The 13470-nt window shown below is 50.9% G+C and overlaps 1 protein-coding gene across 1 annotated transcript; it reads left to right on the top strand.

Annotated features, from left to right (window-relative positions):
• Nucleotides 1-5246: 5246 nt before the first annotated feature.
• DHRS2 (dehydrogenase/reductase 2) lies at nt 5247-12915 on the top strand. The gene is made up of 9 exons (XM_023230443.1): nt 5247-5641; nt 6060-6237; nt 6412-6589; nt 7051-7152; nt 10426-10493; nt 11374-11425; nt 11672-11806; nt 12093-12148; nt 12409-12915. Exons 2-9 carry the CDS (start codon nt 6098-6100, stop codon nt 12518-12520), a joined length of 843 nt encoding a protein of 280 aa, XP_023086211.1. The 5' UTR covers nt 5247-5641; nt 6060-6097; the 3' UTR covers nt 12521-12915.
• Nucleotides 12916-13470: the final 555 nt, after the last annotated feature.

Here is a 13470-nt window from a genome sequence, read left to right as displayed (position 1 = left end):
AGTTTGTTTGCACTGTGATCTTAGAGACAGTTTGTTATAATTTCTGTTCTTTTACATTTGGTGAGGAGTGCTTTACTTCCAACTATGTGGTCAATTTTGGAATAAGTCCAATGTAGTGCTGGAAAGAATGTATATTCTCTTGTGCTGGCAATGTTGGGGGAGGGGGCCTAGTGGAAGGTGATTGGATCATGGGGGTTAGATTTTCCCCTTGCTGTTCTTGTGATAGTCAGTGGGTTCACATGAGATCTCATTGTTTAAAAGTGTGTAACACCTCCCGCTTTGCTCTGCTCCAGCTGTGTAAGACCTGCCTGCTTCACTTCACTTTCTGCCCTAATTGTAAGTTTCCGGAGGCCTTCCAAGCCTTGCTTCCTGTGCAGCCTCGTTTCTTTATAAATTACCCAGTCTCAGGTAGTTTTTTTTTTTTTTTTAAGAGAGGGTCTTGCCCTGTCTCCCAGACTGGAGTATGGTGTGCAATCTCAGCTCATTGCAGCCTTGACCTCCTGGGCTCAAGCCATCATCCCATCTTAGGCTCTCGAGTAGTTGACTACAAGTGCACACCACCACACTCAGCTAATTTTTGTAGAGACAAGATTTCACCATGTTGCCCAGGCTGGTCTTAAACTCCTGAGCTCAAGGGATATGCCCACCTTGGCCTCCCAGAGTACTGGGATTACAGGTGTGAGCTACTGTGCCTGGCCTCAGGTAGTTCTTTATCACAGTATGAAAACAAACTAATACAGACTTGTTTCCAGTTTGGAACATTCTAAGCAGGCTTCTGTGAATGTGTGTGTACAGTCTCTTGGTGCACACATGACCTCCCTTCTGCAGGATGCTAGTTCCCTCTACAGAGTCAGAGATCTATATTTTCAACTTCTCCATATAATGCCAAATCATTTCCCAAAGTGATTATGTGTCCAGAATTGGTGGGTTCTTGGTCTCACTGACTTCAAGAATGAAGCCGCGGACCCTTGCAGTGAGTGTTACAGTTTTTTTTTTTTTTTTTTTTTTTGAGACGGAGTCTTGCTCTGTCACCCAGGCTGGAGTGCAGTGGCCGGATCTCAGCTCACTGCAAGCTCCGCCTCCCGGGTTCACGCCATTCTCCTGCCTCAGCCTCCCGAGTAGCTGGGACTGCAGGCACCCGCCATCTCGCCTGGCTAGTTTTTTTGTATTTTCTTAGTAGAGACGGGGTTTCACTGTGTTAGCCAGGATGGTCTCGATCTCTTGACCTTGTGATCCACCCATCTCGGCCTCCCAAAGTGCTGGGATTACAGGCTTGAGCCACCGCACCCGGCCGTGTTACAGTTCTTAAAGATGGTAGTCCAGAGTCTGTTCCTTTAGATGTCCAGATGTATGTGGAGCTTCTTCCTTCTGGTGGGTTTGTGGTCTCTGACAGGAGTGAAGTTGCAGACCTTCATGGCGAGTGTTACAGCTTTTAAAGGTGGTGCATCTGGAGTTGTTCATTCCTCCCGGTGGGTGGGTTTGTGGTCTCACTGGCTTCAGGAGTGAAGCTGCAGACCTTCGTGGTGAGTGTTACAGCTCATAAAGGCAGCATGGACCCAAAGAGTGATCAGCAGCAAGATTTATTGCAAAGAGCAAAAGAACAAAGCTTCCACCTGTGTGGAAGGGGACCCGAGACAGTTGCTGCTGGCTGGCTGGGCAGCCTGCTTTTATTCCCTTATCTGACCTCACCCACATCCTGCTGATTGGTCCATTTTACAGAGAGCTGATTGGTCCATTTGACAGAAAGCTGACTGGTCCATTTTGTCAGAGTGCTGATTAGTGCATTTACAATCCCTGAGATAGACACAGAGTGCTGATTAGTGCATTTACAATCCTCTAGCTGGACATAAAAGTTCTCCAAGTCTCCACTAGGTTAACTAGATACAGAGTACTGATTGGTGTATTTGCAAACCCTGAAGTAGACACAAAGTGCTGATTGGTGTATTTACAAACCCTGAGCTAGACACAGAGTGCTAACCCACGTGTTTACAATCCTCTAGCTAGACACAGAGTGCTAGACACAAAAGTTCTCCAAGTCCCCACTAGGTCAACCAGACACAGAGCACTGATTGGTGTATTCACAAACCTTGAGCCAGTTACAGAGTGCTGACTGGTGTATCCACAAACCCTGAGCTAGACACAGAGTGCTGATTGGCACATTCACAACCCGCCAGTTAGTCACAAAAGTTCTCCAAGTCCCCACTAGACTCAGTGGCTTCACCTAGTGGATCCTGTGCCAGGGCCATGGGTAGAGCTGCCCACCAGTCCCACGCCATGCACCCATACTCCTCAGCCCCTGGGCGGTTGATGAGACTGAGTGCCGTGGAGCAAGGGGTGGGCTGGCACTGCTGGGGGACCCGGTGCATCCACCGCAGCTGCTGGTCCAGCTGCTAAGCCCCTCACTGCCCTGGGCCGGTGGTGCCGGCTGGCTGCTCTGAGTGTGGGGCCTGCGGAGCCCGCACCCACAGGAACTCACACTGGCCTGTGAGCACCATGCGCAGCCCCAGTTCCCGCCCATGCCTCTCCCTCCCCACCTTCCCCTAAGCAGAGGGAGCCGGCTCCAGCCTCGGCCAGCCCAGAGAGAGGCTCCCACGGTGCAGTGGTGGGCTAAAGGGCTCCTCAAGTGCCGCCAGAGTGGACACCGAGGCTGAGGAGGCACTGAGAGTGAGGGCTCCTAGTATATTGTCACCTTTCAATTGTACTTACCCTGTATCCAGCAGTGAATGAGAGTTTCTGTTGGTTTTGTTTTTTCAGCTAGAAATGAGAGGTAACAACGTGCCAGCAGCCCTCATTCACTCTCCACCTCAGCGTCCACTCTGGCCAGGCTCAAGGAGCCCTTCAGCCCACTGCTGTGCTGTGGGGGCCCCTCTTGAGCTGGCCGAGGCTGGAGTCGGCTCCTTCTGCTCAGGGGGAGGTGTGGAGGGAGAGGCATGGGCAGGAGCTGGGGCTGCATGTGGCACTCATGGGCCAGTGCGGGTTCCAGGTGGGCATGGGCTCAGCCCTGCACTCACCCAGAGCCAGCACAGGCCGGCACCTGCTGGGCTTGATTGGGGGACCAGCTCCCTCCGGGCTGCAGGAGTGCCCTGGCTAGGTGCTGCAAAGTCCCACAGACAGTGCCATCGAGAGGTGAAATTGGCTGGGCTTCTGGGTCAGGTGGGGACCTAGAGAACTTTTCTGTCTAGCTAAAGGTTTGTAAATGCACCAATCAGTACTCTGTCTAGCTAAAGGTTTGTAAATGCACCAATCAGCACTCTGTGTCTAGCTAAAGGTTTGTATATGCACTAATCAGCACTCTGTGTCTAACTAATCTGGTGGGGACTTGGAGAACTTCTGTGTCTAGCTAAAGGATTGTAAATGCACCAATCAGCACTCTGTCGAAATGGACCAATCAGCTCTCTGTAAAACAGACCAATCAGCTCTCTGTAAAATGGACCAATCAGGTCTCTGTAAAATGGACCGATCAGCAGGATGTGGGTGGGGCCAGATACAGGAATAAAAGCAGGCCACCTGAGCCAGCAGTGGCAACCCACTGGAGTCCCCTTCCAAGCTGTGGAAGCTTTGTTCTTTCGCTCCTCACAATAAATCTTGCTGCTGCTCAGTCTTTGGGTCCATACCACTTTTAAGAGCTGAAACCCTCACTGCGAAGGTCTGCAACTTCACTCCTGAGCCCAGCAAGACCACGAATCCACTGGAAGGAATGAACAACTCCAGATGTGCCGCCTTTAAGAGCTGTAACAGTTACTGTGAAGGTCTGCAGCTTCACTCCTGAAGCCAGCAAGACCACCAACCCACTGGGAGGAACGAACAACTCCGGACAGGAGGAACGAACAAGTCTGGACACACCATCTTTGAGAACTGTAACACTCACCCAAGGGTCTACAGCTTCATTCTCGAAGTCAGTGAGACCAAGAACCCACCAATTCCAGACACATTTTGGTGACCACAAAGGGGCTATCGCCTATTGCCAAGAGGTGAGATTATCACCAAGTGGTGAGACCATTGCCTATCACCAAGCTGGGAGACTATCACCAAGTGGTGAGTACCATCAGACCCCTTTCACTTCCTGTTCAGTCCTATTTTTCCTTAGAATTTGGGGGCTAAATACCAGGCACCTGTCGGCCAGTTAAAAGCGACTAGTGCGGCCGCTGGACCAAAGACATGGGTGTCAGGCTTTCTGGGAAAGGGCTCTCTAACAACCCCCAACTCTTCTGAGTTGGGAACGTTGGTTTGCCTGGAAGTAGCTTCTGCTTTTCCCATACTTCTGGGCTGAGCTGAGGGTCGACAGAGAGGAAAGCCATTCAGCTCTGGGGTCCCAACAAGTTGGTTGACCCTGCAGCCACCAGCGGAGCTCTCAAAGGCATGTCACCCAAGTAAGACTCACACATCTGTCCTATCTATCCTGACCCTTGTCCCCTGGGTCCTAATGCCTGCCGGACATACTTCCTCTTGCTTCTCTTCTCCAAGGCTGGTCCTGCTTCTAAAAAACCACTCCCTGTCCCTGGTGCTTTTCTAGTTTCTCCTATAAGAATGATTTCTAGTATAAATTTCAGGACTCTGTTACCTTCTTTAGGCATCTGGGCTCACCAATCAGAAATATATAATTTTTGCCCAAAGCCCCATTGTAGGGGAGACTATCTGGGATTTTAGGATCCCTCCTCAGACAAGCAGGCTTAACAAAAGCTATTCCTGAAACTAGGATATGGGGAGTCTCAGAAATTGTATCCTTCCTATTCATATAAGTGAGGACAAAAGGTGTCACTCTTCCAACCCTGGAGATCCCTTTTCTCCCTCAGGGTATGGCACTACAATTCATTTTTGGGGCATAACATTGTTATAGGATATGGGTAAGGTCCCAATACTAACAGGAGAATGCTTAGGACTCTAACAGGTTTTTGAGAATGCATCAGTAAGGGCCACTAAATCCGACTTTTCTTGGTCCTCTTTGTGGTCTAGGAGGAGAGGCAAGGGTGCAGCTCTCTGTGTCTAGCTAATAGGGTGGGGACTTGGAGAACTTTTGTATCTAGCTAGAGGATTGTAAACACACCAATCAGCACTCTGTGTCTAGCTAAAGGTTTGTAAATGCACCAATCAGCACTCTGTCAAAATGGACCAATCAGCTCTCTGTATAATGGACCAATTAGGTCTCTGTAAAATGGACCAGTCAGCAGGATGTGGGTGTGGCCAGATAAGGGAATAAAAGCAGGCCACCTGAGCCAGCAGCAGCAACCTGCTGGAGTCCCCTTCCACTCTGTAGAAGCTTTGTTCTTTCCCTCTTCACAATACATCTTGCTGCTCCTCACTCTTTGGGTCCGCACTGCCTTTAAGAGCTGTAACACTCACCGCCAAGGTCTGCAACTTCACTCCTGAGGACAGCGAGACCACAAAGCAACTGGAAGGAACTAACAACTCCAGATGCACTGCCTTTAAGAGCTGTTAACAGTTACTGCGAAGGTCTGCAACTTCACTCCTGAAGCCAGCAAGACCACGAACCCACCAGGAGGAATGAACAACTCTGGATAGGAGGAACGAACAACTCTGAACACACCATCTTTAAGAACTGTAACATTCACCACAAGCGTCCGCAGCTTCATTCTTGAAGTCAGTGAGAGCAAGAACCCACCAATTCCAGACACAGAAGCAGGTAATTACTGGCATAATTATTTGTTGGTGCCTGGCGTCCTCATTTAACTGGGAAGCTGCATGGGTGGGGTTCAGGGCTGAGTCTGTGGTTTACGAGGGTGTCCCCACCTCTACTGCCCAGTGCCTGACACATTGCAAGTGCTCAGTATTTGCTATGCAATGAATGGAAAAATCACCCTTGTCTACTGAATGTTGAATCTCGTATTTTAATTTGTGAATAATTTCCCCAGTTTTATAGCTTAGGAGTGTTCATGGATTGCTTTCCTGACCTGAGGCTCATGTTTGAAATTTACCCTAACCAGCCTGACTCTCTGCCACTCTCTGTTGCTGGCCTTGTCTGTCTGGAGGAAGGAGGAGGGTAGGTTACCTTCATGCTCACTGAGGCATCAGTGATAAGTGAAATTGATTATCTGCCCTAGGCCTGATTCAGCAGGAAGCACCGCAGACACCAACCACCATGCTGCCAGCAGTGGCCCGGGGCCACCTGGGCTGGTTTCATCCCTGTGCTAGGCTTTCTGTGAGGATGAGCAGCACTGGGATAGACCGGAAGGGCATCCTAGCTGAACGGGTAGCCATGGTCACAGGGTCTACCAGTGGGTGAGTGCTGGATTGCCCATGGGTCCTGACCCCTCACAGGGTTCTTGTGGCTTCCACAAGGACTCAGGGTTTCAAAGCAAGACCCAGCTTTATTTGCTGATTTCCAGAACTGGGTAGAGGAAGGACAGTGGGGAGAGGCTGAGGCTGACTTGTGCCCTCCATTTCTGCATCCAGGATCGGCTTTGCCATCGCCCGGCGTCTGGCCCAGGACGGGGCCCACGTGGTTATCAGCAGCCGGAAGCAGCAGAACGTGGACAGGGCTGTGGCCCAGCTGCAGAGGGAGGGACTGAGCATGGCGGGCACTGTGTGCCACGTGGGGAAGGCTGAGGACCGGGAGCGGCTGGTGGCCACAGTGAGGGGGCAGGTGGTGGAAGGACACAGAGAGGGGAACATGCAGAATCTTTCCTTCACTGCTCAGACCTGGGAGGGGTGTAGAATACGTCCTGAGGCCGTGACTGTGCCCAGGCTGACCTCGCTGCCCAGAAGGTCTCTCGGGAAAGTGGCCTGTTCGTGAGAGGACCGTCACCCCACCCGCAGGCCCTGGGAGAATCACTGTGGAGGAAGAGTCTGAAGGGGTGAGGGAGGTCCCCAGAGGGACCTTCCTCTCTCAGTGCCTGGCCCCAGGAGCCTGCCCTTGGGACACCTAGGTCACTTTCCTTCAGGAGAGTTTGGTTTTTCGCAGGAGCCTTGTAACCATTTCTGGTTGAAGCATCTGCTCTGCAAGCTTTGCCTAAAGGCCCTATGACCTGGACTGCCCTGGGAGGGAGAGCCCTCCTTAGGCCATCTCCACACTCACCCAAGCCCTCTCCGCAGGCCCTGGAACACTGTGGGGCCGTCGACTTCCTGGTGTGCTGTGCAGGGGTCAACCCTCTGGTGGGGAGCGTGCTGGGGACCAGTGAGCAGATCTGGGACAAGGTGAGAGGCCTGCCCCTGGGAGGCGGCTGAGGGCCCGATGCCAGCTCTGCACCGGGCTCAAGCATGCCTGTGCCCACCAAGGCTCTCTGTTTCCCTCCAGAGGTTATTGGAGAAGCAGGCCCTGGGTGGTAGTCCTACCTGGCTGTCTCCCAAAATGTGCCCGGATGATACTTTCTGGCTTGTTGATTCTTAAATCTGGCCCCTACACTTTCCACTTTCTTTTCTCTTCTCGTCCTTTTTGCATTTAATCATTCAGCAGATATTTATTGCTGTATGCCAGGCACCAGCATTCCAGGCTCTAGGGATACAGCTGTGAATGGTTAGTCAGAGTCTCTTTGTAAGACTCAAGCATTTCTGTGTGTTGCACACTTTTGTAGGGGAAGACACAGGTACTGTGTTTTTCTTTGGTGACCTGTGCCTCTTGCAGAGACTCTCTGTCTCCTAGAAGGGGGCTCCTCATTGAGTCTACCCAAACTTGCTGTCAGGACCAGATCCAGCCATCAGCATTCTGGGGGATTAGACATCCCAGCCTACTGCCAGTCCATTGAAGGATTCTGCCACCTGGTCCACAAGGGACTGGGAGAGACCTTGTAAAATGCCTTGAAGCCCATCTTGGGCCTAATTGTTCCCCAATGACTTATGTTCCTTTCACTCTCGTGTTTTGTTCCCTGTTCTCTCTGTCAGAATGCATGGTGATGAATCTCATTCTTTCTGCCATTGTGAGCATTCCCCACTCTGCCCTAAGCACTGGGTCAAAGTGTTTCCTGCCTTCTGGCCTTAGTGTGTTCTGCCTTCCTTAGCTCCTGCGCTCTCATTTGCCAACATCATCTTCAGGCTGGCCCCTCCCTTCTATCTGCCCTTGGCTGGGTGCCCTTGGCTACATCCTCAGAGATGATCTGAAATTTGAGCTCCCTGCAGCCCCTGCTGAGCTGCTTCCCCAGGCTCTTTAGCTGTATTCTTAATGCCTCCAAAGGATCATTTGTGAGTTTATAGCTGGGATTTTATTGCTGACAGTCTCTTAACCCTCCTGAATCATTTTCCTGTTTAGTGTCTCAGTTCACAGGATCATGACTCTTTTTCTCGAGACTGCAGTCTTCCCTCCTGAAGCTGAGGGCAGATGCCAACAATCTGACCTTACTTTCTCTGATTCTCCCCTGTTCTCCAAGGACTTGGCCTTCAGTGAGCGATTCTGTACCACTGGACAGAAATCATTGATGACTGGTCCCCGATCACATCTGCCATCACCTCGGAGGTGAAATTGTCACAAAATGAGTTTAGAATTTACCAGATGCCCTGCTTTCAACTAAATGTAGTTTTCAGTAGGTGTCCTGTAAGGAGAATTCCTTACCACTCATCTTATTCTTGAGCCAGTTTTGAGGCCATCTCCAGGCAGACCCCTCCTTCTCTCCAGCAGGTTTCACCATTAGGGAAACCTCTACTCTGTTAAACCACCAAAACCACATCACCTCCATCCTTCTCCTTACCCATTGACTCCAGCGTGCACCCTCTTTCAGGCTCATGGGTAGTTCTCTGCCCAGGACTACTTGGCACACAGAGGTACTCTCTCTTACTTTCTAATGGGGCAGTTTTCTTCATCAAGGGAGAGAGTCTCACCTTTTCTTTGGCATGGGTTTTGTTCCTGAGTCTAGGAGGGGCCTTACCTCAGCCCATCACTCAGCCTGATGCACATGGAGTTTTGGACAGATATCCTGTGGGCTGGTTGGGGTCTATTTTGTCCAGAAAACACTTACAGCTAGCCTAATCCTCAATTTCTTCTTATTAGGGACCTCAGGGTGGTACCCGCTTCTGACATCTGGGCCACTTTTTGCAGTCATGGGGGGGTCATCCCCCACACTGGTAACATGTCGTCAAATGGGCCACAGCAACATTCAGCTTAAGTATTTCCCCCACCCACATCCAAGGGATTGAGTGGGCATGAGATCGGGGAGTGGAAAAAACATTGAACAGTCCTGGTCAGTTGCAGATGTGCAGTCTCATTCCCTAGAGATGCAGGATGCAGATGACCTGAATCAGGACAGATCCCTGCAGGAGGGGTTCCTGGTGCCATGTCAGTCCCACTTGGCGCACTGCCCTAGCTCCCAGGCTCCGCCTCTGCATCTTTCCTTGCCACTTCCTCTCTCACTTCTCCCCCATTCCCAGACCCACCAGACAGATCCTCCAGAGTGTCAGGACCTGTGTGGCTTAGCCTGGATTCAGACTTTAGTCACAAGCAGGATCAGCATAGACATCTAGCTCCCAGAATGGCAATTCTGTTTTGTCTCCCTGTTTGTATTGGCTGCAGGAAAGCTCAGAGCCAAGTCTGCGATAATCTGGTGTGTGTAGGCCTCCACAGCCTGCGTTTTGGTAACCAAATAATGGAATAAATGCTCAGTCCTTATCACATGCTGTGAACTGTAGGCACCAACCTCACTCTTGCTTTTTCTTATTTTTCTGAACTGATTTTTCCTTTTCTCCATTTCTTCACACATTGTACCTATTTGATTTGTTTTATGCTGTTGCATTGTGAGTATGCCTTAAATTCTATGGGGACAAGGCGAGAGCACAAGCAAATGAAAGCTCAGGGAGACAAAAAAGGCTGTTCCAGAAATCTCCCTTGCTTCTAGCACCTGCTTCCTCTCCATCAGACTGTCTTCAGTCTTTCTCCAGAGGCCTCTGCTTACAGTTTGTTGTTGCTGTTTTTTCAAGAGACAGGATCTCACTCTGTCACCCAGGCTGGAGTGCAGTGGCATGATCATGGCACACTGCAGCTTCAAATTCCTGGGCTTAAGGGATCCTCCTGCCTCAGCCTCCTGAGTAGCTAGGATTACAGGTGTGCACCACCACACCAGGCCAATTAATTAAAAAATTTCTCATAGAGACATGGTCTCACTGTGTTGCTCAGGCTGGTCTTGAACTTTTGACCTTGAGTAATCCTCCTACCTTGGTCTCCTGAAGTGCTGAGATTACAGGCATGACCCACTGCCCCCAGTCCCCATTTTCTTTAAAAGGCCTGAACATTTCCTTCCTTGTGTCAGTCCTAAACAATTCACATTTTCAGGGCTTTGCTCACAGGCCTGTGACTTAACCTACCTGCCTATGAAACCATTAGCAAATTGGAAAAACCTCTTGCACTGGTCAGAAGGGGGATTAGTTTCTCTTATCTGCACACAAATTGGGTCTGCTGCACAAATTACGGGGCTCCAAGTGTCTTATGAGATCAGGGCCTGGGCTGACCATGTCTCTGCCCTCATCCATGTTCTGCTCTGATTTCAGATCCTAAATGTGAACGTGAAGTCCCCAGCCCTGCTGCTGAGCCAGTTGCTGCCCTACATGGAGAAGAGGTACTGCAGGGTGGAGGTGGGGACCAGTGGGAGTTGGGGACCTGAGCTGGGCACCAAAGTAGAGTCAGTAACACAGCCGGTAGTGGGTGGAGGACAGAAGAGGTCTCTCTGGGATCTCCACATCCTTTATCTTGTCCTGCCTCACCTTCTGTGTGGCTGCCATTCCCAGTTCCTGTGGCTGCAGGATGAGAGCAGTATTCCGGGAGCCCAGGCATAGTCTCCTTGGCCTTGACATCAGCAGGTTTGGGACAAGGCTATGCTTTAATTCCTTGACCTTGTTGGCTGGTCATTGTTACCTTACCTGCTCTCTGTTCTTACGAACTTAAAACCAATGACAGGGTTAGCCCCATTCCTCTCTATAGGAAAAAGCCTGCCTCATGCCCACGCTTGGTCTCCAGGGACCCTGCCTGTGTTCTAGGTCCTGCAGATCTGACTGTACTCCTCACAGACACACCCTTAGGAACTGGCTAGGGGCTGTCTTCAGTAGAAGGAAAGTTCCTGACCGTCACTTCTGGTCTCCCTTGCCCCATCTGCTCCTTAGAGGTTGCCCATGGATAGGCACTCACCATCAGCCTTAGGTGCCTGTTCACCAATTCCACCCTGCCCTCTCCTTCAAGCAACCAGCAAGAGATGAAGCAGAGTATAAGGGTTCTGAGCATGGATATTGTATTTATGAGAAATAGGGATGGAATCCCAGCTCTGCCATGTATTGGCTGGTACTAAACCTCTCTGAGCCTCAGTTTCCTGAACTCTGAGATGGAGATAATAATAGGACCTGTGTTGCTTCTGTGAGGGTTACATCATTTAATGACCGCATGATGGTATCACCATCAGTGGTAAGCTCTTAGCTTCAGCTTCTCTTGTGTTTTTCTCATCTCAGGAAGGGTGCTGTCACCCTGGTCTCTTCCATTGCAGCTTATTTTCCAGCAGCGGTAAGTGCTTGGTCCTTGTGCTCCTGAGTGGTGTAGGGTGAGAGGCAAATTTGTCCTCTTCCTCAGAGCCTTACAGAGAAAGTGCCTGGGACAGACTCCCACCATCCTCCTGCTGCCCTGGGCTGAGTTTGTCTCCATGTGGGTGGGAGGGCTGCTGAGCCTGTGAGAGCCTTGTAGGTGAGAAATCCAACCAATGCTTTCCCCCACTCTCCCATATCCTAATCACTCTCTCAATTCCCCTCCCAGGAGCTAGGTGTCTACAATGTTAGCAAGACAGCGCTGCTGGCTCTCACTAGAACACTGGCATTGGAGCTGGCCCCCAAGGACATCCGGGTAAACTGCCTGGTTCCAGGAATAATCAAGACTGACTTCAGCAAAGTGGTGAGGATTGGGTGTGTCCTCCATCTCCCAGTCTGGCTAAGTGGGAACCCTGTCCAGTGACTAAGGGATAAAGGGGTGACTGAATCCTTAGGTCAGCATGCCTATGACTGAGGTCTTCATTGTTCTCTGAACTCAGCCATGGTGCAGTCCCTCCATCCTGAGAAGATGCTCCTTCTTTTGAGAAGGGCAAACCTGCCCTAGGTGCTCTGCCTGGTGGCCCTCCCGGGGCCCTGCCCATCTCCTTGTTTTAGTAGCACTGACTCTTTCATTTCTTCCCTTTCTCCAGTTACGTGGGAATGAGTCTGTCTGCAAGTACCTCAGGGAGCATCATCAGATGCAGAGGCAAGTGGGATTTGGAGATTTGGTGGTCTGTGTGTGGCTGGGCAGGAGCAGTTGAGTCTATTGCAAGAGCAGACCCCTCCCTGTCATCTGACCATTCTTTTTTGCTGAAATCTGGAGTCCACATGGCCCTGGAGGGTGCAAGTAGCCCTGCTGTGTCCACCTCGTTCCCCATAGAGCCCACTCCCACCTATCATCCATGAGCCCCAGAGCAGCAGAATCAGAGTACAAGATGCTTGACACTGTGTCCTCCTTCCATCCAGATTTGGGGAGCCGGAGGACTGTGCAGGAATTGTGTCCTTTCTGTGCTCTCCAGATGCCAGCTACATCACCGGGGAGAACATCGCAGTGGCAGGCTTCTCCTCTCGGCTCTGAGGGGAGTGGGGGTGGCTGTGCAGCTGAGATCCCAGGCCCAGGAGCCTGAGGGGGTGTCTAGGTGATTCTTTGGATCTGGAGACAGGGTCTGCCATTCTGCCAGACTAGAAATTTGGGGACTTATTCATGCTAGGCTCGGGGGAGAAGAAAAACCCTTCAGTATTCTCCTTAGGACTTATCTGCATGACTGTTGTAGATTTGGCTGATCCAATCAACATGTGGGGTTCTCGGTGTGGGGCCGGGGAGCTGAAGGATTTTATGGAGCTGTTGCTTTGGAGAAACCTTAAGGGAAAGAAGTAGAAGCTCAGGCCTCTGAAGGATCTCAGCTCCTCCTCTCTCTAATTTGTGCTTTAAGCATCTTTTTTTCCCTAAAATAAACTCAAATTTATCCTCAAGTCTGGAAGCATCTGTCAAGGATAGAGCCCAGGGCAGCATGGTGGGAAGAGGCCTCTACCGCCAGCTGGCCTGAGCTTGTTGCAGACACACAGAGGTGGGAGTGAGTGTGCTGCCTTGCAGAAGGCTTTGTGTGTGCTCCATTATCTGAACTGGGCCTCTTGGGGGCTCAGCAAGGTGGTGGTGGGTGATGGTGGAAAGATTCTGGGGTTCTCCCAGGGGTCCTCCAGGCTGGTACTTCTTAACATTTTCTGGGCTACACAGGCCTTTGAGAACCTAGAGAAAACAGTTATACCAAATCTTGTGCGTAGTTCCAGTTAGAAGAGAGTAGTCAGAGCTGAAGTTCCTCTTGGGGGGAACACACGACTGTCTTGGAAAGGGCTCTGTGTATTGTCCTGAGTCATATTCGGGGGCACCACCCTCTGTGCATGCATACCCAAGCTCAGCCCAGTGGAGGGGCAACAGTGGTCCTTAAGTTTCCTGTGGCCCTGAGCACCCTCTGTCACCGATAAGTGTTGTCCTGTACCAGTCCAGAGGGAGGAACTGAGACAAGACTT

This window comes from Piliocolobus tephrosceles, chromosome 6, assembly GCF_002776525.5.
Source record: "Piliocolobus tephrosceles isolate RC106 chromosome 6, ASM277652v3, whole genome shotgun sequence".
In the NCBI taxonomy this organism is placed as follows: domain Eukaryota; kingdom Metazoa; phylum Chordata; class Mammalia; order Primates; family Cercopithecidae; genus Piliocolobus; species Piliocolobus tephrosceles.
This window is presented reverse-complemented; position numbering and strand designations above follow the sequence as displayed.

What these genes read in the sequence shown, in the direction of transcription:
- DHRS2 (XM_023230443.1), top strand. Translation starts at nt 6,098, where the DNA reads ATGCTGCCAGCAGTGGCCCGGGGCCACCTGGGCTGGTTTCATCCCTGT. An exon ending in CTGCCCTACATGGAGAAGAG is followed by an intron (nt 10,494 to 11,373) that starts GTACTGCAGGGT and finishes TTCTCATCTCAG; the next exon opens with GAAGGGTGCTGTCACCCTGG. An exon ending in AGACTGACTTCAGCAAAGTG is followed by an intron (nt 11,807 to 12,092) that starts GTGAGGATTGGG and finishes CCCTTTCTCCAG; the next exon opens with TTACGTGGGAATGAGTCTGT.